Source organism: Geotrypetes seraphini, chromosome 15 (genome assembly GCF_902459505.1).
Source record: "Geotrypetes seraphini chromosome 15, aGeoSer1.1, whole genome shotgun sequence".
In the NCBI taxonomy this organism is placed as follows: domain Eukaryota; kingdom Metazoa; phylum Chordata; class Amphibia; order Gymnophiona; family Dermophiidae; genus Geotrypetes; species Geotrypetes seraphini.
The window spans coordinates 40,495,772-40,518,833 of NC_047098.1; the positions used below are offsets into that span (position 1 = coordinate 40,495,772).

Sequence of the window (23,062 nt, forward strand, 5' to 3'; positions counted from 1 at the left end):
CTCCAACCGCTGTATTGCTGGGATAGGGGGCAATGGTAACTGAGGAGAGAGGGGGATGCCACAGTAGTTGAATGTGACAGCAGCCCAGCATGGGGCGTGTGGAGGGGAATTGAAGCCAAGGTTGGATAGGGCAGTAAAATGGATAAAGGGCTTCAGCAGGCTATATACATGATACCACTGGTCTAAGACTTACCCCTTTAGTCAGCTAATCTCTGTGATACTGCCATCTTGGAAAGGGGGACCCTTACACTGTTAGTCAGCTCTTTGGCATGCCCACACTGTAAAAGAGCATTCAGAACTGGCCTTCCTGTGCTACAGTACCCAACAGCGCCACCAAACCAGGGGTTTGTTTGCATGTGCCTATGCTGGTTAGTGTCATGTAGACAGGTCCAGGATTAGTGGAAAATTTATTGTGTTTAGAATAGTGGTGCCTCACACAACGAACTTAATTGGTTCCAGGAGCAAGTTTGTTATGTGAAACGTTCGTTATGTGAAACGCGTTTTCCCATAGGAATACATGTAAAAAAAAATAATTCGTTCTGCAGCATAAAATATGCTAAGATGACATAAAAAAGATAAATTTTTTGTTATTATTTTTATTTAGATACATCTAAAAACATACATCTCCCTGTCCTTTTACTTCCACTATCTTCCTATCCCATCTCTATTCCCTTTTGTCCCTCTCCCCATGATCAATCATCTCACCACCTCTCTCTGCCCTCACCCTCAGGGTTCAAGATTGCTTCCACTCTTTTTCCTGTTGTTCTCTCTGCCTGTCACCCTATGATTTAGCATCCCTTCTGCCCTTGTCCAATATTTCCCCTTCTCTCCCTCCCTCTCATCCCCTGCTCCAACATGTGCTTTCAGCGGCCTTCTCCCCCCTTAAGCGTCTTTTCTTCTCCACTCCACCTTTCCTCCCTCCCTGCCTCCACCTTTGTGGCGCTTTTGCACCCGACCGACAACAGAACAGGCCCGGTCGGACAAATCTCCCTGTCCTGTAGCCGCGAATCTAAATTACCTTCTTACAGCAGCTGGATTATTGAAGCTGCTGTAAGAGGTAATTTAGATTCGCGGCTACAGGGCAGGGAGGTTTGTCGGCCGGGCCTGTTGTCGGTCGATCGGGGGACCTGACCAGCTGTGCACATTCTTCGGGGCGGACCGCCCCCTCCCCCCTCTTTCGTTCGCCATTGCCTTCTTCCTACCTGCCCTGCCGCAGCCGCACACAGCCGACCGGAAGTCTTCCTGATGTCAGCGCTGACGTCGGAGGAAGGGAGGGCTTTGCTTAAGCCCTCCCTCCGACGTCAGCGCTGACATCGGGAAGATTTCCGTTCGGCTGTGTGCTGCGACAGGGCAGGTAAGGAGAAGGAGACTACCCTCGACCAACCCCGCTGCGATCCAACCCCGCAGGAACCCCGGAAGGATGCAGCTCGGGCGACTTCGTTGTGTGAAACGAAGTACGTTATACGGATCACGACATAAAGTTCGTTGTGCGCAGCGTCCGCTGTGTGAGGCGGCCGTTATGCGAGGCACCACTGTAGTAGCTTGAAAACAAAGGCAAGCAGTGTTCAGATTGGAGTTCTCTCATTCATGCTTCTTGTGACATTGGACAAGTCATTTCAGCCTCCATTGCTTCAGATTCAGGATTAGATTGTAAGCCCTTTAAGGCACCGAAATACCTACTATATCTATACTAAATGTCACCTTGAGCTCAGATTTTGAAAGGTGAATAATTGAATCTAAAGCCACATAATCAGCAGCACAGAGTTATCTTTACTGATAAATATGAATGGATACCTGTATTGCATGTCCACATCTAACTAAGATCACTTTTGTAAGGAATAAATGCAATAACACCTTGCCTGATAAAGAAGCAAACAACTGGGTAACAACCAAAGTCTTTTCTTATTGTATATAATTCTTAATGATTTCCTGTGCAGGGCTATGACTCGAAGGAGGCAGTATGGTGAAGTTGCCAACCTTTTACAAGGGGTGGTAAATGTGCTGGAGCATTTCCAAAAGTACATGGGAATTCCTCAGATACGACAGCTGTCAGAAAGGTAAAATAAAACAAAACCAAGAGGCGGAGAGGTATTCCAGCAGAAAAAAACTGTTTCTAAATGCACCAAATGCTCTTAATTTGCCAAAGCCTGGACCACAGCTCTAAAGAATCTTTATCCAGATAAAATAGAATGGGAATGATTGCCTCCCTTCTTAAACTGTGTGGTACAGCATCACAGCTTATGTGGAAGTAGTCACGCTTGAGCAGGCTTTTCAGTTCAAACAACAGCAATTGCAGGAAGCTTTCTCATAGAAACTAATTTTCATAGATATTTTCTGCTTCCTTGCTTCTGTTGGGAAGCATTTCGCTTGCATTGCTTCTTGGTGGCTGCCTCCTTTCTGTGAAGAACTTACTCAGTAATTCATAAATGAAAAAGGTGCACTTCTTTTAACCTTAAATTATGTCTGCGGCCACCATTTTCCCACCACAAATACATTTGTAAAAGAGCATTTTTTTTGTATGAAAGTCTGATACAGGGCAACAGACAAACGTGATCATCTTTGCAAGCAAGCCTTATTAAAAATATATTAACTAAGGCTCTCTTTTACTAAGCCACAGTAGAGGTTTCTATTATGGCCGGAGCGCTAAATGCTTATAGGAATTCTATGAGCGTTGGAGCAGCGTCAGAGCATTTAGCTCTCTGGGCTGCAGTAGAAACCTCTACTGCGGCTTAGTAAAAAGGGGGGGGGGGGTAAGTTAAGAAGTAGAAAGAGGATTATCAACCCTAAAGTACATTTGATCAGGTGCGTTGAGCTGAGTGTAACTTGACATCTCTAGTGTCTTGTTCGATATCAAAGAATAGGCCATATATCTGTATGCACATGTATTATTTAGTGCAACATATATCATATTTTTAGAAATAGGTACTTAGAGCCTGTAGCACATAAATGTCAATAGCCACATTGACATTGCATGAAAATAAGTAAATGTGTGTGTGTTTGTGTACTCCATGCTTGTATTCTTGTATTTATGATATATGCACATACATTGAGTGGAACAACAGTCTAAAGCAAAGAAAAAGAAATCCACCAGAAGAGTTCCACACGGAGAGCAGAGAAGCAAAAACCAAGGCAGCTGTGGAACTGATGATCTTGATAAAAATCTTTATTCAGACAATCTTGATATCCAAGGTGCAGTTCAAAAAAATTCAATATAAATATACAAGATTGTAAACGATATAAACGATCCTACAGCCATTTCCTAACTCAGCTATGGAACCGACTACCCACACAGATCAGGTTGCTAGACTCACTAATGACCTTCCTCAGAGCAGTAAAGACCTTCCTCTTTCGCCAATCGGGCCATTAAAAACTGCCTCCTCAATATACTTCTCCTAGTACTCTTCGTTATGATCAGTCTGGTCTCTAGAATAAGCTCTGTTATTTGTCTACTGTAACCTATTTGTTGTCATGACTAGTCTGTCTTCAAACGATTGTGAATGTCTGCTTATAACCTGTTCTGAGCTTCTGAGAGAACGGGATAGAAATTGAAATAAATAATAAATATATATATAGCATGCAGCCATTGGGACACAACCCACTTGTCTAGAATGTCTCACCTATCTACTGGAAAAGAGCTTACCAGGGTAAGTACATAATCTCTTTATCATATATATGAGATAGCATTGAGCTCCTCTACAGAGCAGGCCTGATATTGTTTCCCAGCAACTGTAAAAGAGAGCCCAATGGGAATACAGCCACCAATAACACAAGTGCTTCTGCCCAAATGCCTCTGCACAACTCCGATAATCCTTGCAATGCTTAAGAGTTGCAGGGGCCACATCAGTATAAATTTCAATCTCTGCAGATTGCCTAACAGTAGGGCCTTTCTGTCTCTGGGCTGCACACAATATCTGCTCCTTATTCTTAAATCTGGAAATGCACAGTGATGTCCCGTGCTACCCTATGAGCATGTGCTATGAGACCCTCCACCTCTAGACATAAGTACATAAGAATAGCCTTACTGGGTCAGACCAATGGTCCATCAAGCCCAATAGCCCGCTCTCACGTTGGCCAATCCAGGTCACTAGTACCTGGGCAAAACCCAAAGAGTATCAACATTCCATGCTACCGATCTAGGGCAAGCAGAGGCTTCCCCCATGTCTTAATAAAAGACTATGGACTTTTCCTCCAGGAATTTGTCTAAAATCTTTCTTAAAACCATCTATACTGTCCACTTTTATCACAACCTCTGGCCTTGTAAAAGATCATGTCAAATAGTGTGTACGACTTCCTGGCATTGGGAATCCACAACAGTCTCAGGCACACCACAGAATCTAAGACCTTTTTTCCAAATTCTCTGATTTCAGGAGTATTTCCTCCCTAGATTGCTCCAAGTGGGTCACTTGTTCCTGAAGCTGAACAACATCCTCTCTGTAGCCATTGAGATGCTTCTCCACCTCCCCCAACTGGGAGCAAAGTCATCCACTTTCTTTTTTACACCTGCAAAGGCATGTTGGTTTTCCATTTTAAATCATTATCTCTTTTAGGTCTTGAAAGCCTTGCCTGATTTCATCCCAGAGTGGGGTGTGATCCCCACTGATTTCTGTAGTGCACTCTGCATATTCCACTGCTGCCAATGCCATTATTGCCACGTGTCTTTTTTGCTGTGACGTTGTAGTCCGTGAGAAGGCTTAATATTTGTCTGCTGCGTTTTAGCAGCCATCACCTGCCACTGTACAGCTGCATAGGTGAGCGGCAGATATTTTAAACCGGATGATGAACTCTGGCAAGAGAATGCTTGATTAATCTGCCAGAATGCTCTAGAGCAGGGGTGCCCACACTTTTTTGGCTTGCGAGCTACTTTTCAAATGACCAAGTCAAAATGATCTACCAACAATAAAATAAAATTAAAAAAAAAAACACAAAGCACACTGTACGCAGAGAAAATGTTAATTATCATTTATATTCGGAAGGTTTTCAAAGAGGTCAAGGCAGATGACTTTAAAATATACAATGTCACCTCAGTAGCAATTATACAAAAATAGACAAATATATCCCCTCCTCTTTTACTAAACCGTGATAGCGGTTTTAGGCACAGGGAGCTATGCTGAATGCCCTGCGCTACTTCCGACGCTCATAGGCTCCCTGCGCCAAAAAAAGCTAATGCAGTTTAGTAATAGGGGGCCATAGTGCAAAATATAGACAGCAGATATAAATTTGGACACATTTTGATCACAAAATTTGAAATATAATCATTTTTTCTACCTTTGCTGTCTGGTGATTTCATGAGTCTCTGGTTGCACTTCCTTCTGACTGTAAATTCAATATTTCTTTCTGCCTCCTGCATGCTTCCTCTTCTCCAGACCTCATTCCATTCCCCAACCAACATCTCTCTCTGTCCTTCCATGAGTCCAACTTTTTTTTCCTCGTTCCCTGCCCCCTCCCCTTTCTTTCTCTCTCTGCCCCCCTTTCTTTCTTTCTCTCTCCCTGCCCCCCTTTCCTTTTTTCTTTCTGTTTTTTTCTCTCTCCTTGGTTGTCTTTCTCTTTCCCTGCCCAAGCCATGCCACCACTGCAGATTTCTCCCTGCTTCTCTGACGCCATGCCAGTCGTGTATAAGCGCCAGGCCCACAAGCCTTCCCCCCCCCCCCGACATCAATTCTGACAGCAATTTGCTGTCCCAGACCTTCCTCTCCAACGTTGGAATTGACCGGGGGGGGGGGGGGAAGGCTGTGGGTCCAGCACTTGTACGCGCCTTACCTGGCGTCGGGGAAGCAGGGAAAACAGAATGCAAAGGCAACGCGAGTCTATCGCGGAGCCCGGGATGGGCTCCGTGATCGACTCGTGTTGCCTTTGCGATCTATTGGTCGATCGCGATCAACCTTTTGGGCACCCCAGCTCTAGAATACCGCTCCTAAGCTGCCATCTTGTTGCATGATGTCACTTCCTCATGCATACTTATACAGACTTTGCCAGATTTTTGAAACCGAGAGTTCGAGTAAACTTTCATTTTGAAAATTGCTCCAGGAAAGTCAAGTCTTGCACACACATTATTTGAGGTGCACAGTTTTTGGGAAATAAAAACCAGGCATACTTTTGAACATTGAAAAGTATGTACATAAATGCAAACTCCATGCTGGTAAAGTTGCATGCCTTCTGTAGCCACAGATAGTGTGGGCAATTTTAGAAAAGCCCATTTCTATAAATGTACTGCTGATTTTGAAAATTACCCTTTAAAAAAGGATGACTTTTAAAACAGATGCTCTTAACCTAATCACAGCTTCTTATTATTCAGAAATACAATGTTTGTTTCCATGAATAATACATTTTTAAAAATATTCTAGTAGTCTGATAAAAGGGATGGAAAACCTGTCATATGCTGAGAGATTGGAGAAGCTGGGTCTCTTTTCCCTGGAGAAGAGGAGACTTAGAGGGGATATGATAGAGACTTATAAGATCATGAAGGGCATAGAGAGAGTAGAGAGGGACAGATTCTTCAAACTTTCGAATAATAAAAGAACAAGAGGGCACTCGGAAAAGTTGATAGGAGACAGATTCAAAACAAATACTAGGAAGTTCTTTTTTACCCAACGTATGGTGGACACCTGGAATGCGCTTCCAGAGGACGTGATTGGGCAGAGTACGGTACTGGGGTTCAAGAAAGGATTAGACAAATTCCTACTGGAAAAGAGGATAGAGGGGTATAGATAGAAGATTACTGCACAGGTCCTGGACCTGCTGGGCCACCGCGTGAGCGGACTGCTGGGCACGATGGACCTCGGGTCTGACCCAGCAGAGGCATTTCTTATGTTCTTATGTTCTTCTACTTTGGCTATAGTATCACTGCTTCACTAAACAGATAATTATTACTGACCATTTAATAGGATGTAAAATATTTCAAATGAAAGACATTTGGATAGTAGAGAGGAATTATTTGTACAGTGTTTGACACATCTGCTGGAAAATGGTGTGGATGCAATCTTCTTTATTTTGGGGGGCTTGTTTTAGAGATCTTGAACATAAAAGAGCTGGAGACCCTGTGGGATATTCAAGTTCTGTTAGTTTTAGCAGTATCTGTGTTTACACATTGATAATTGCACCATCTGGTAGTGATGCATAAGGTCAGCTTGTGAGAAAATGAGGAACACCCTGGCAATGATAGGCTTGGCCTATGTAGTGATTTATTGAAAAGTGGCCTCTGAATGGAAGTAAAATACACCATGTAGGCCATATGTACATGTGTACGTGTTTATATAAGTACTGTTTATATACATATATGTGGATATATATGTTGCTGCTGGTAACCTGAAGATTGCAGTTTATCTGTAGTACTGCAGCTGCATGAGTGAGCCATCACATGCTTTATATCCCATTATGGTTAGCCACTTCTGTCAGGGGGACCAGTCTTTACAAGATTAAAAAGCCAAGGCCACATTTACAAACACAAGAGAGCTCCAGGCTATATGCAGCTGAAATGTTTCTCTGTAGTCTCTTCTCTTGCAGTGTATGTGACAATACTCTGTTCTGTGTTCCTGCTGTGATGGAAAATTGTTGGATACATGTGGGTCTTGGTCTGGCTTGGATAGTATAGATGGACCTTATGATTGTCTGCAGTAAAAGGCGAACACCAAAAACAAGGAAAAGACTGCAGAATGGAATGTACAAGGTACATAAGAACATAAGAATTGCCTCTGCTAGTGGGGGAGTGGCTAAGATGGCGGCATTGACCAGATGCTGAGATCGAACTCTCGTCTCTGCTAACTTTGGACGCTAAAGAAAATTATGCTGCACAAGAGGAAAGGGAGTGTTAAGGTGCCTGTTTCTTCGACACCTACACCCCCAATATGCCAGCAGACGATTGATCAATTACTGCCTGGAATCTGCATCCAACTCGGTAGAGCTAGCCCTGCAGTGGGAGAGGGTAAAGAAGGCCTTACTTCACAAGGGCACGAAATCTCGCTCTCACCTTCAAGCACTGAACCACCTCCTTGTCTGGCAGAAGCAACTACCTCGGGAGTGGGAACAGAGAGAGCTGCCGAAGTTGCACTGGGAGTTCCTACGGAGGAAACGCCTAGGGCAGGTGAGCTTCTGCCGATGGAAGTCAGCAATGGGGAGAGAACCCCCTCTAGCGAGGTGACTCTAACAGCAATTTGGGGCATGCTCCAAAAGTTGGACAAGGCTGCTTCTAAGACATCAGAGGAGGTAAAATCTTTGGCTTAACAAGATTGACGATATTTCCAAAGCCTTGGAACATTCAAATAATGAGGTAAAAAATACTATAAAAGAAATGCATTCAGAAATCAAGTCACTTCAGGATTATAGAGTAGCAGTGATTAAGGAATCCACAATGTTTCATTGAAAATATTGAAAATTTCAATCGCAGACTTAATCTTCAGATTTTGAATTTCCCTAAAATACCTGGAATATCTACTTACGAAATGTTTAAGAAATACTTAGTGGAAGTGTTAAAGTATTCTTCAGAACTTATTCCTCCTTTGAACAAAATTTACTATTTACCACCTTCCACTAAAAACCAGGTTACAATGGCTGAAGAAAAAATTCAAACTCCACAATTGGATATAAACAATATATCAGTAAATTTGGAAGAGTCTATTTCGGACTCCTCAGTAAGAGTGACTCTTTTGGTCTCCTTTGTTTTCCAGTAGGATTTGGATTCCTTTATAAAATTATACTTTCGTTTGTCAAAAGAATTGTTTTATGGAAAAAAATATGGGTTTACCAAGATGTAACTAAGGTTACTCAAGAGAAAAGGAAGCTTTTTTTTGTTTGAGACAAGAGACCAGGGCTCAGGGGGCGTCTTTTTTGTTAGCATACCCTTGTAGATGTATAGTTAAATATGCTCAAGTTAAATATGGTTTTTTTTTCAGCTGGAGCAGCTAAGATCATTTTTGGAGCTAAAGAAAATTGCTGTGGGTTAACGGTGTTTGTTTAAAGGAAAGTATGCAGATTATGTTATAGCCTTTCATTGTATTTTTTTTTGCCTACTTGTTTAAACTTCTTATTTGTTGCTTGCAAACTCCCCCTTAGGACTCCTTTTGTGGTCTAAGGAAGCATGAAAAAAAAAAATTATTATTGAATATGACTTTCTTTCCTCCTTTTCATGTATTTTTTTGCTGTATTTCTTTAGCAAGAATGTAAATCTTCTTGTAAAATTTGCAAATTTATAAATAAATAATTAAAAAAAGAATAGCCGCTGCTGGGTCAGACCAGTGGTCCATCGTGCCCAGCAGTCCGCTCTTAGGTCAATGATCAGTGCCCTAAATGAGACTATCCTTACCTGCGTACGTTCTGGTTCAGCAGGAACTTGTTTAACTTTATCTTGAATCCCTGGAGGGTGTTTTCCCCTATAACAGCCTCCGGAAGAGCGTTCTAGTTTTCCACCACTCTATGGGTTTGTACGGAATCTATCCCCTTTTAGCTTTAGAGAGTGCCCTCTCGTTCTCTCTATCTTGGAATCTTTATTTTAAAAAAACAAAACAAAACAAAAAACATACAAAATTGTAATCCTTAAAAAATGGCTCTCATATACATGGAGTACACATTTCAGCAGATGGATAATTATAGGTGCTGGCTGTAAAACACATTTAGGTGATAAAAGAGTAGCCCAATGGTTAGAGGTGTGTAAACCAGGGTTCAGATCCCACTTCTTCCTCTGATGCTTCTTGGCAAGTCACTTCATCTTCTATTGCATCAGGTGCAAGCTTATGTAAGAAAATACCTTCCGTACTTGAGTCTAACTCTTCTTCAGCTTGGATTTGGAAAGGTGAGTAATTTATTTTAATTGAATTGCCTAACAAATAATTCTCGTCATCGTATTTAATAAGTAAAATACAAATGTACAATTCCATAGTGTAATGATGGACTGTATCTTTCTGTAGCTGGAAGAAAGATCCTAAAAGAAAAAATTAAATCAATATGTAGGCATTTAAACTAAAAGAAGATTTCAAGAAAGCCTGGGAGAGGCACGTGGGATCTCTTGGAGAGAGGAAGAAATAATGGTTACTGCAGATGGACAGACCAGATGGGCCATTTGGCCTTTATCTGCCATCATGTTTCTATGATAGAAAATGGAAGAAACCAAGTTCAAGCAAAAGCATCACAGTAGTGGAGAAAATAACAAGAGAGATGATCTTGCTTCATCAGCAACAAAAGGGGAAGATGAGACCAGAAGAGAAACTACATAAAATACAAGCAAACCATGTAAAAATTGGTGGAAAGCGATGAGCATAAATGCTTACAGTCTAGGCAATAAGATTCTTAATATGGAAGCCCTTAAGATGAAAATGGCCATTGCAGAAACATGGGTCAGTGAGTCTAATGAATGGGATCTATGTCAAAGACAATATTAAGGCAGCTGAAATGTAAAGGCTATGGGGAAATGAGAAAGCTCAGTGGATCGTTTTGGAAAGAAATGACACATTCATCCACACTGATGTAGTCTACAGACCTCCAGATGAAACAGAAGAACCGGGCAGTGACCTGATCAGTGCTAAGATAAAGCTGGAAATGAAAAGAAATGTGGCGATACTGGCTGATTTTAATGTACATGATGTGGACTGGCATATCCTATCTGCAAAACTAGAAAAAGTAGATAGATTGTGGATGCCTTTGAAGGAGCTTAGCTCGGAAAAATGCTGTGTCACTAGGGAATGCTGACTTTGATGGAGAAAGTGTGTCTAATTGATCAGTACATAGTGTGTGGTTTGAAACAAAAGCTAAGGTGGAGTCTAGTCACACAAAATTCAAAGACCTAGATTTCAAACATGCTGACTAGAGAATGACACGGTCACAAAATTCATCCCGTTTCCTTGGATGACAGCAGATAAAGACCCGAATGGTCCATCTAGTCTTCCCAACCTGATTCAACTAAAAATTTGTTGGGTTTTTTTTTTTTTCTTCTTCTTAGCTATTTCTGGCCAAGAATCCAAAGCTCTGCCCGATATTGTTCTTAGTTTTCCAAGTACTAATTTTGTCATTTTTTAAGGAGAGAGGGAAGAATCAGAGTATGAATGGGCACAACCACTGACCCTCAAGCCTTGCATTGAAGAATGCTGGTGTAGAAGGACTGAGGTTGCGATAGACACTAAAGAATGACACAGGATTGTTTCCCGCAGGTATGGGACAAATGATGAATTTTGTCACCATGTCATTCTCTAATGCTGACTTATTAAAACTAGGGAAGTATTTGAAAGAATTGCTGGTAGGGTGAGAGGATATAAGGGAAGTAGAAATACTGGGCTTTTTGTAGGGAAAGTAAATTTAAACAAACAAAAAAACAACAGGAAAAGGAAAATGTTTCTCCAAAGAAGTGCCTGAAAAATAAAGGCAAAAGAGGTAGCTTTCACCAAATAGCAAAGATTGCAAAAAGAGGAACAACAACAACAAAAAATACCACAGAAAACTGAATTAACAAAGAAAGAAATCAGGATGACAAAACATGGGCAGAATTAAAATTGGCTAAAGATGTAAGGTAAAGTGATATGGCTTTATTTTTCAGGTACTTTATATTGGGAGATTGAGGAAGGCTAGAGGTGGAATCACTAGACACAAAGGTGCTCAAATTAAAGTCTGGATAGGGATGGGAGAGAAGCAAAAATGCATAACAAATACTTTTTTTTGTTGTTCATGGAAAGAAAACTTGGAGAAAGTCCACAGATGATTGACAGATATGCATACATATGGGAATAGAGTAGATACCCCACCATTCTCAGAAGAAAGCGTGTTATGAATAACTTGAAAAACTGAAATGGACAAAGCCATGGGACCATATGAGATCCATTAATCTAACAATATAAAGAAACTAGTGGAACAAATTCAAACACTACAAATATTTTCCACAGATAATCGTGAACATTCAAGTAATAAATTAGATGCAAAAATTCAAGTAGGAGGAAAAGCCTCAGGGCACAGCTTGGGATCATTTCTCCTCACAGACCTTACAAGTGCCTCCTCATAGGCATAAAAACATCCTATTCAATTTTATCAATCACTCTTTAAATCATAAAAGTGCAAAAAATCATAACTGATTCTACATATCACACTTATATTATTGATGTCTTTAAGGACAGAAAAGTGCAAAAAAGCTTTACTTGTTGCTGCATTCAAGACATATAAGTTGAACATATTTCCAAAAATCCCATCGCTGACGATGACCAGCGTTTTGCTTAAACTACTGCTTCAGGGCTAAAGGAACTTTTATAACTGCTCAAAAACAAAGCAACAGCAAACACAAAACAGAGTATAAAAATTACATAAATCCAGATTCAAAATATTGTGTTCAAAAAATCACTCAGTTTTTGACGGTATTTATAGCTCAGTCATAAGAAGTTGCCTCCGCTGAGGCAGACCAGAGGTCCATCTCGCCCAGCGGTCTGCTCCCGCGGCGGCCCATCAGGCCCATTGCCTGAGCAATGGTCCCAGGCTATCCCTATAACCTACCGCTACTCTTATCTGTACCCCTCAATTCCTTTATCCTCTAGGAACCTATCCAAACCTTCTTTGAAGCCTTGTAACGTGCTCCGGCCTATCACAGCCTCCGGAAGCGCGTTCCATGTGTCCACCACCCGCTGGGTGAAAAAGAACTTTCTGGCATTTGTTTTAAACCTGTCTCCTTTTAATTTTTCCGAGTGCCCCCTTGTACTTGTGGTTCCCCGTAATCTGAAAAATCTGTCCCTGTCTACTTTTTCTATACCCTTCAGGATCTTGAAGGTTTCTATCATGTCTCCGCTAAGTCTCCGCTTTTCCAGGGAGAACAGCCCCAGCTTTTTCAGTCTGTCAGTATATGAGAGGTTTTCCATACCTCTTATCAGTTTAGTTGCTCTTCTCTGGACTCCCTCAAGTACCGCCATGTCCTTTTTGAGGTACGGCGACCAATACTGGACACAGTACTCCAGATGCGGTCGCACCATTGCACGATACAGTGGCAGGATGACCTCCTTTGTCCTGGTCGTGATACCCTTCTTAATGATACCCAACATTTTGTTTGCTTTTCTTGAGGCTGTGGCGCACTGTGCCGACGCCTTCAAAGACGTGTCCACCATCACTCCCAGGTCTCTTTCAAGGTTACTTACCCCTAGCAGTGATCCTCCCATTTTGTAGCTGAACATCGGGTTCTTTTTCCCTACATGCATGACCTTGCATTTCCCTACGTTAAAGTTCATTTGCCATTTTTTGGCCCATTCTTCTAGCGTCGTTAGGTCCCTTTGCAGATCTTCGCAGTCTTCCATGGTTTCAACCCTGTGGTAGAGTTTGGTGTCATCCGCAAATTTAATAACTTCGCAATTTGTTCCCGCCTCCAGGTCATTTATTGAACAGGAGCGGTCCCAGCACCGACCCCTGCGGAACTCCGCTCGTGACCCCATGCCAGTCTGAGTAATGGCCCTTCACTCCAACCCTCTGTTTCCTGTCTGCCAGCCAGTTTTTGATCCATCGGTGGACCTCCCCTTGCACCCCGTGTCTCCACAGCTTTTTAAGCAGTCTTTCGTGCGGTACCTTGTCAAAGGCTTTTTGAAAGTCAAGGTAAATGATGTCAATGGATTCCCCTTTATCCACCTGTCTGTTTACCCCCTCAAAGAAGTACAATAAGTTTGTGAGGCATGACCTACCCTTGCAGAAGCCATGCTGGCTCGACTTTAGCTGTCCATTGTTTTCTATGTGTTCACAGATACTGTCCTTAATCAGTGCTTCCATCATTTTTCCCGGGACCGAGGTCAAGCTCACTGGCCTGTAGTTCCCCGGGTCCCCCCTTGAACCCTTCTTGAAGATGGGTGTGACATTTGCAATTTTCCAATCCTCCGGGATCTCTCCAGTTTTTAAGGATAGGTTACATATTTGGCGAAGTGGCTCTGCTATTACGTTCCTTAGTTCCTTGAGTACCCTTGGGTGAATGCCGTCCGGACCTGGCGATTTGTCGCTCTTTAGTCTGTCTATCTGCCTGAGGACATCCTCTTGGCTTACCTCTAGTTGGACCAGCTTTTCATCCCGATCCCCATTTACGATGTCCTCCGGTTCCGGAATATTGGATGTGTCTTCCCTCGTGAAGACTGACGTGAAGAACTTATTTAACCTGTCTGCTATCTCTTTTTCCTCTTTTATCACTCCTTTTTTGTCTCCATCATCCAATGGCCCCACTTCTTCCCTTGCCGGTTGCTTCCCCTTCACATATCTGAAGAACGATTTGAAGTTTGTTGCTTCCCCCTCCAGTCTCTCCTCATATTCTCTTTTAGCTTTTCTAACCACACGGTGACACTCCCTTTGGTGTTCTTTGTGCTCCTTTTGGTTGTCCTTTGTTTGGACCTTTTTCCATTTTTTGAACGATGCTTTCTTGTCACTTATCGCCTTTTTCACTGCAGTTGTTATCCACGCTGGGTTTTTTGTTCGGTTTTTTTTTGCACCCCTTCCTGAATCTGGGGATGTACAGGTTCTGTGCCTCTTGCACCGTGCTCTTGAGTAGGGACCAGGCTTTTTCTACAGACTCCATCTTCCTTGCGCTACCGTTGAGTTTCTTTCCCACCAGTTTCCTCATGCCATCATAATTCCCTTTTTTGAAGTTGAGTGCTGTCGCTGTGGATCTTTTCACCTTTGATGGTCCAATTTCCAGCTTGCACTGGATCATGTTGTGATCGCTGTTTCCTAGGGGTTCTAGCACCGCCACCTCCTTTGCAGGTCCCCCTAGCCCATTGAGGATTAGGTCGAGAGTTGCATCCCCCCGTGTTGGTTCCGTGACCAGCTGTTCCATGAAACAGTCCCTCGTGGTTTCCAGGAATTTGGTCTCCCTTGTGCAGTTTGAGTGTCCAATACTCCAGTCTATCCCATGTCCTTCAAACATGGGCACCTGCAGTGCCTTTTTGGAGGGGATCAAGAAATAACAAGTCAATTTTTCGATTGTCCATAGAAAAGCCCTTTAGTTTAAATAATAAACTTGAATGGCATCATTTCTATTAAAAAAGAGAGGTTCCTTTAAAAATGTTTAGAGTGGAAAGGCAGTTATTTGTAAATGCCTTTCTCTAAGCCAATAATTTTCCTCTCTGGCAGAGTTGATGAACTATTCATGATCTTTATTATGCAAAGCTATGGTATTATTTTGTGGATTGATTGTATGTTTATTTTATTATATTTTTGTTTTAAAATTATGTATGTAAATTATGTAAACCGTTTAATCTTAAACAGTATAGAAATTTTTTAAATAAATAAATAAGAGTGTGACATTACACATTGGTTTTTTATTTTTTAGCAACCCAGGGATCAGGAGGAGGCCATGCTTGAAGGACTGTTGTCAATAAGTGAGTGATTTTTGAACACAAGATCTTGAATTTGGATTTATGCAATTTTTATAAGCTGTTTTGTATTTGCTATTGCTTTGTTTTTGAGCAGTTATGAGTCCCTTTAGCCCTGAAGCAGCAGAGTAAGCAAAACGCTTGCCATCATTGATGACAGAATTTTGGAAATTTGTTCAACCTCTATGTCTTGAATGCGGCATTGGCCAAAGCTTTTTTTGCACTTTTCTGTCCATAAAGACATCAATAATATAAGTGCAATATGTAGAATTGGTTAATGTTTTTTCACTTTATCATGATTTAAAGTATGATTGATAAAATTGAATAGGAGGTTTTTATGCCTATGAGGAGGCACTTGTAAGGTCTGTGAGGAGAAATGATCCCAAGCTATGCCCTGAGGCTTTTCCTCCTACTTGAATTTTTGCATCCAATTTATTATTTGAATGTTTACAATTATCTGTGGAAAATATTTGTACTGTATGAAATTCATCCCAGGATACCAAGGGAGCTCAGAGAGGTTATTTCAGAATCTCTAAAAGATGTATTTTTGAGATGGGGGAGGTTACTTAGGATTGGAGACAGGATGACATGGGCCCTCTCCACAAAAGAGATAAGAGGTAGGAAACTTCAGATCAGTAAATCTAACCTCAGTGGTGGAAAAAGTAATGGACATAGTCCAAGAGTCATGAAGAAAAGATGTCAATGATTCAGCCATGGATCAACCAGGGTATACTTTATTGACAGAAGCAATTGTAGACTCGACACTGACAGTGCTTTGTCAAAACTGCCTTTTTCAAGAGTCTGATATTCGCAGCTCTTCTGATCAACAGAATGGCTAATAACACACTCTTAAAAGTAAACTGCATAAAATAGTCTGCATGTGAAAAACGCTCTGTTGATCAGAAGAGCTGCAAATATCAAACTCTTGAAAAAGTCAGTTTTGTTGAAACACCATCAAATGTTGAGTCTATAATTGCTTCTATCAATAAAATGTACCCCGATTGAACCACGGCCGAATCATTCACATCTTTTCCTTACGACTCTTGGACTGTGTTTGTTATTGCCATCAGTGAGGCTATTTGAGCTTCTTCTTCAGGGAAAAGTAATAGAAATATACTAAAGGAAAAGTTGGTGAAATTTCAACAATCGAATGGGCCTAAAAAACAGCAGATAAAGTTATGCATGGACCATCAAGGCTTGCAAGGTCTTGAAGAAACTTGGATTTACCTAAGCAGATCATGGCAAACAAAATTTGATTGATTTTCTGGGGTGACACAAGAACTAGATCAAGGACATATTCTAAATGTGGTCTACATAGATTTCAGTAAAGCATGTGATGCTATTCTCAGAGGAGGCTCATGAATAAATTAAACAGTCGGAAAATGGGATCCAAGGTGGTAAACTGGATTGAAAATTGGTTTGCTAAAAGGAGATGGGGGTGATGGTAAAGAGTAGCCCAAGAGCCCGTCTCGAAGGGCGTAGGATAACACGGGGCTGGGAGCCCCGTGTCGCCTTCGAGTCAGGCTAAGGGTTAGAGGGGGAGAAAAGTGATCGGGTTGCTAGGAGCACATCAGGAAACATGGTGCGTGATAGGTTAGGGGTGGAAGGGGCGGAGACATAGGAGGTTACAAAGCCGGGACTCTGGAGGACTGGGTTCTTTTCTGGTCCTCCAGGGCGGTTTTTTCGGTCTTTCTGGCAGTTGTTGAGGCGACTTTTGGCGGTTGGAGGTCGGGATGGAGTCGGAAGGTGGTGTCGCTGGTGGAGATGCAGGGGTTTTGGCGGAGATTTCGTTACTGGCCGGAGACTCGTTTTCGGAGGAAACAGAGGAGCAGGTGGGTCAGGATCCAGGGGTAGAGCGGGTTCGTCCGTCGCGCCCTCCAAGGAAGTTGCACTGTCGGCGCTTGCGGGTGCAGGTGTCTTGGGGACTCGAGGGGGGAAGTCTGGAGTGTCAGTTCAGTCGGTTAAGGCAGGGCGCAAGTCGGGCACGTCGAGCAGCTCTGTAAGGGCTGTTTCGGCAGGCCGCAGCTCGGGTACCTCGTGTGTGGGCGGGGCGTCAGCGACGGTTGCTTTGCCTGTTACAACCAGTCCTGCTACTGTCTTGCCGCGACTGTCGAGCAGGGGGGGGGGCTGAGGCAGCGGAGATTCGGTCCTCTGCTTTTCCGAGTTTGGAAGTGGGGTCTGAGCAGTTGAGGGTTGAGCCCGGGGCTGGGATGCAGCAGGTTTCTGGCGGGTTGCCGACTAGTGGGTCTCCTAGTATGGTTGGTTTGGGCAGGGGGGCGGATTGCATGGGTTTTGGGTCCGTTCCGGTAGCGGGGCCCTCTGGAGCGTGGTCTGGGGTTTTTCCTGGTGGATGGGGTCCGGGATGGGGTTCTCCGGGATGGGGGCAGGGTTCTTCGGTTAGTGGAGTAGGACCTTCTGCTTCTCACTGGGGAGGGAGTCCAGGTCCGGTAGCCCTGGGCTTTATGCCCGCGGGCACCTATGGCTCGGGTTGGGGCGTTCCTGTGGGTATGACGGGAGGCTCTTTTGCCTGGTCCTGCCTCTCTTTTTACTTGGTCTCCACAGGTGCCTTCCTTTTTCCCTGGTGGTCGGGAAGTTGGAGCCTTGGATGTCGGCGGAGCGACCTAGTGTATCCGGTTCGGAGCGCAGTTCGGCGCTCGGTGGAGTTGTGGCTGCTGGCGGCGGCGTCACCGGTTCTCCTCTTCTCTCCTCTATTTTACCTGGGGTTGCTGTTCACAGCGTCTCGGCTTCCACTTCTGGTATTGCAGCACCGGCGGGGGCTGCTGCCAGTGGCGTCTCAGCGGTCCGAAGTACTGATCCTGGATCGTCTTCTTCTCAGGGTAATGTGGCGCCTGGGCAGGTTGCTCTTGCGGGGAGGGCGAGGGGTAAGAAAGGAAAACGTCGGCGCCAGCGCCGTGCGTCGTCTTTCTCGTCGTCGGGGTCCTCTTCGTCCGATTCGTCCACTTCATCGTCTTCGTCTGCTGGTCGTGCTGGCGGGTGTGAGGCTTCAGCGGGCGGGGAGGGTGGCGTTTCTGCGGGTGGTGTTCGGGGTACACCTGCGTTGGTGGCTCTTACCGAATTTTGGGAGAAGGTGCCTAGGGTATTGCGTCGAAAAATCCGTCGACGGTCTTGTTTGGATATATTTCGCCTTATGGAAGGCAGGGCGCAGAGGCGGGGTCATAAAAAATCCAAACGGGATCGTAAGGAGGTAAAATCTTTTCCGGTTGCCCGGTCTATTCTTAATTGGATGAGGGCCTTTTTGAGACTGGCGAGCGTTTGGGGGCGCGCTAATCCGCAGGAGTATGGCTTATTATTGTCTTATGCGGATACAGTTCTTGATGCATATCAACGGTTCGGTGGCTGGGCTTGGTTAAATTATGATGAGGCGTTTCGGGACAAAATGGAGGAAAACAAGTTCATGTCCTGGGGCACTCAGGACGTGAACTTGTGGCTTACTCATATGGCTTCCAAACCTCAGGCGGGTCCGTTGGGACGAGTGGGTGCGGGGACAGTTGGCAGTGGGCGGCCCTTTCGCGGGGGTGGGGGGGGAGGATCTACGCCGAGTTCCGACGTGTGTTGGAAATTTAACAAGTCCTCCTGCCCCTTTTCGGACTGTAAGTTTCGACATGCATGTTCCGTCTGTAGTCAGTCCCATTCAGCCCTTAAGTGTCCTAAGCGGAGTGGTATCCCAGCGGGACCGGTTGGGAAGTAATGGTGGTCAGTTGTTGCCGACTCCTATACGGGTTGCGGACATGCGTTTTTGGCTTGAGAGGTATCGTCCGCGGGAATCGGCTGTCTTCTTGGAATCGGGTTTTACGTCAGGTTTTGTTATCCCTTTTCAAGGTTCTATGGTTGGGGGGAGAGTTCAAAATGCTTCTTCGGTTTCCCAGTTACGGGAGGTGGTGCGGGTCAAATTGTTGGAGGAATTGCACTTGGGTCGTATTGCGGGGCCATTTCGTGACCCCCCTTTTTCTCAGATGATCATATCTCCGTTGGCGGTCATTCCTAAGAAGGTACCGGGTCAGTTTCGTCTCATACACAATTTGTCTCGACCATTAGGTCTTTCGGTTAATGACGGTATTCCGCGAGATATTTGTTCAGTCCGTTATGCGTCCTTGGATATTGCATTGAGGCACATAGTTGCGGCTGGGCGCGGAGCTCTTTTGGCGAAGGTGGATATCGAATCGGCTTTTCGGTTGTTGCCGATTCATCCCCAGTCTTTTCCTTTATTGGGTTTTCGTTTTGAAGGTTCTTATTTTTATGATCGCTGTTTGCCGATGGGTTGCTCAATTTCTTGTGCATATTTCGAGAAGTTTAGTACTTTTCTGCATTGGGTGTTGGTACAGCAGGTGGGTTTACACTCGGTTGTTCATTATTTGGATGATTTTTTGTTTGTGGGAGCTGGTCATAGTAATGATTGTGAGCGTTTGAAAAGGACTTTCGAGGATATAGCAGCGTCTTTTGGTGTTCCTTTGGCACTGGATAAGTCCGAGGGTCCTGTTTCTTCTCTAGTGTTTTTAGGGATTGAATTGGATACTGATGCTATGGTGACTCGGCTTCCAGCGGAAAAGGTACAGCAATTGCTTTCGCGTATTGAACAAGTGCTTTCAGCCCCAAAATCGACATTACAGGCGGTTCAATCGTTGTTGGGTTCCCTTAACTTCGCATGTCGAGTTTTGCCTATGGGTCGGCCTTTTTCTCGTCGTTTGGCCGCTGCTACTTCGGGCGGGCGTGACCGGAGGCATTTTTTACGGCTCTCGGGAGGTGTGCGTGCGGATCTTCGTATGTGGGCTCTTTTTCTCCGAGATTTCAATGGAACGCTTCCCATGCAAATGCCTGAGGTGAGCAGTAAGGATTTGGCTTTGTATTCAGATGCGGCAGGTGGGGTAGGTTTCGGGTTATTCTGTGGTGGGGATTGGTGTGCAGAGCGTTGGCCCGATGCGTGGGTGGCTTCTGGTATTACGAGAAACATTACCTTATTGGAATTGTTCCCACTGGTTGTGGCATGCGAATTGTGGGCAGAAGTTTTTCGCAATCGGCGTGTAGTTTTTTGGTGCGACAATTTGGGGGTAGTGGAGGTTGTGAATAGGCAGGCTGCGCGTTGTTTGGCAGTGAATTCTTTGATGCGTGAGTTAGTGCTGCGCTGCTTGCACTTAAATTTATATGTGCGGGCGCGTCATGTTCCGGGTTTACAAAATGGTATTGCTGACTCCTTGTCTCGTTTTAATTTTTTGCAGTTTCGTCGGTTGGCGCCAGAAGCTCGAGCGGAGGGTTTGCCGATGCCAGCTCATTTATGGACCCTGGTCAGGAAGGAATCTGGGAGATGCTCCGCTTGTCAGTAGCTACGTCCACATGGTCACATTATAACTTGGGATTTCGGACAGTAGCGGCTTTTCTGGCCGCTCGTGGTTGGTGCCCGGGTGACGTGTCGGAATCGTTATTGGCGGACTTTGTGTTGTCGTCTTTTCGGGCTCAGGTGTCTCGTGGAATCGTGCGTGGCCGTTTAGCCGGCTTTGCCTTCTTTTGTAGGGCTTTAGGGTGGGCTTGCCCGATGTCTTGTTTTCTAGTACAGCGTATGCTGAGAGCCATGCATCGCGTTCACCCTTCTCCTCCTGATTCCCGCTTGCCTATCACCCATGAGCTTTTGCTGCGGTTGATAGAGGCTTTGTCAGTTGTTGCCAGTTCGGCCTATGAGGCTGGCTTGTTCCGGGCCGCTTTTGTCACAGCCTTTTTTGGCGCTCTGCGAGTGAGCGAGTTATTGGTGTGTCCCTCGGCGCGTTTGGGTTTTCGTGGGCTTTTGGTTTCTCATGTCAGTTTTCACGAAACGACTGTGCGGCTTCACATTGTCAGTTCTAAGACAGATCAGTTGGCCGTTGGTCATTGGGTGGTTTTGCATGCGGTAGCAGGTTGTAGTTCTTGTCCCGTTACTTGTTTACGGTCTTATCTTGCGGTGCGTCCGCTAGATGGTGACATTTTGTTTGTACATGAAAATGGCTCTCCTCTTACGCGCTATCAATTTCAGGCGGTGTTGCGTTTGACTTTGGGGCGCTGTGGTGAGGACCCGAGTTCTTACGGGACTCATTCCTTTCGAATTGGTGCGGCCACGAGTGCTAGCATTGCAGGCATGTCTGGGGAGGGTATTCAGCGTCTAGGACGTTGGGTTTCAGACGCATTTCGGGGTTATATTCGTCGCGGGGGTCCCGGATCGATGTTGGGCAGTAGGAGGGGAGCTCGTTCATTGTTTTAGGGGAGGCTTGCTCATTCTGTTTCGGTGTGTAGTCATTTTGTTTTTTGTATTGCAGATTCCAGTGGCCGCAGTTTCTCCTTGTGGATCGTTGGTCACTCCTTCGTTCACTGGGCGGCAGAGCGGGCGTTGATTCGCCCCGGTGGTCGTCATCTTGGTCTGGGTCAGCGGGGCCTTCGTGTTTCCTGGTGGGGCCAGCGCGGGATGCGATGGAGTCAACTGCTGTTGCTGATGGAGCGTCTCAGAGCCCGACCCAGTCATCCGGACATGTTACTTATTCATTTAGGGGGAAATGATGTGGATTCTTGCTCGGGGAAAGATTTGATTAACACCATTAAGGACGATTTACGGGTTGTATTGGATTGGTTCCCTAGTATTTTGTTAATTTGGTCGGATATTGTACCGCGCCCTCGTTGTCTAGCGTCACGTCGTTGGACACGAGGGTTGGCGAAGCTTAACAGACAGGTGGGTAAATGGGTTATGTGTCAGGGAGGGTTGCAGTTGTTGCATGACTGGGTGGATGTTTCGTGTACCGGGTTGTTTCATAGAGATGGGGTTCATCTGTCGGCGGTTGGTTGGGATCTCCTACTTGATGACTTTGCATCGGGTTGTGAGCGAGTTTTGGCTTCGCGGTGAGAGTCGCAGCTCCCTTGGGGGGGGGGGGGGGCCTGTAAGTATACAGTCCTGTGGCGGATCTCCCGAGCTACTGGGTGCTGGGGCTCATCCGGCGATGAGTGGAGGACCGGCTGGGAGCCGTGTCTTGGGGGATATTGACATGGTTAAAGGGGCATGAGGTAATGCCACCCCTCGGACTCTTGCTGTTTATGGCGGGGTTGGGGGCCATTTATGGATGGTTACACCGGGTAGCTCGGGAGGAGCTGGCAGATTTTGTTATATGAAGTTACTGTGTTAAAGATGTTAATTTATGCAAATAAATTTGGTTTATATTTTATATTTTACTAATAAATGGAGCTGCGGCTAAATTCCAAACTGGTGTGGTTTCAGTTATTGTTTCTTAGGATAAGGGGAAGTAGGGTTGGGGGGGAAGACAATAGGGGCTATCCAGATCCCGTTGTTAAGGAATTCAATCAGAAAGAAGAAAGGCAAGTAGTGGAGTTCCTCAGGGATCCATTCTGGGATGATTCTGTTCAATAGCTTTGTGAGCAGTTTTGCCAAAGAGTGAGAAGAAAAACTTGATCTTTTAGCAGTAAAGTGGACTCTGGAAGGAGTGGAAAGCATGAAGAATGATTTAGAAAAACTGGAAGCTTGGGCTAATGTTTGGCAGCTAAGCTATAATATGAAGAAATGTAGAGTAATATATTGTGAATGCAATAATCCAGAGGAGCTGTATGCAAGAGGAGGTTAGAGTACTTTTTTCCCAGATTGGTCTTTTGAAAGTTCAACAAGGTATACAAATAATTGAATCCTAGATGAGTAAATATAAATTTATGTTCCCATAAGGCTAAAATCATAGGATTTGGAAATAATCTGTGTTCCTTCAGTTATTTTTATTAATCAGAAAGAATAT

General features: G+C 44.5%; 2 protein-coding genes across 5 annotated transcripts in view; both read left to right on the forward strand.

The window, feature by feature from the left end:
* Nucleotides 1-23,062, forward strand: part of VPS53 (VPS53 subunit of GARP complex) — a 229,844-nt gene that overhangs the window by 109,610 nt on the left and 97,172 nt on the right. For both annotated transcript variants that reach the window (XM_033921549.1, XM_033921548.1), the window contains exon 7: nucleotides 1,938-2,057. In XM_033921549.1, the coding sequence (XP_033777440.1) occupies nucleotides 1,938-2,057 (120 nt within the window). The remainder of the gene's footprint in view (nucleotides 1-1,937; nucleotides 2,058-23,062) is intronic.
* Nucleotides 16,295-22,216, forward strand: LOC117348910. Of its 3 annotated transcripts, XM_033921553.1 has the most exons (3): nucleotides 16,295-18,130; nucleotides 20,528-20,624; nucleotides 21,593-22,215. In XM_033921553.1, exons 1-3 carry the CDS (start codon nucleotides 17,899-17,901, stop codon nucleotides 21,828-21,830), a joined length of 567 nt encoding a protein of 188 aa, XP_033777444.1. In that variant the 5' UTR covers nucleotides 16,295-17,898; the 3' UTR covers nucleotides 21,831-22,215. The 3 variants fall into 3 exon arrangements, with proteins under 3 accessions (XP_033777444.1, XP_033777442.1, XP_033777443.1); XM_033921551.1 differs by having other exon boundaries at nucleotides 20,528-22,216; XM_033921552.1 differs by lacking the exon at nucleotides 20,528-20,624 and having other exon boundaries at nucleotides 21,593-22,214.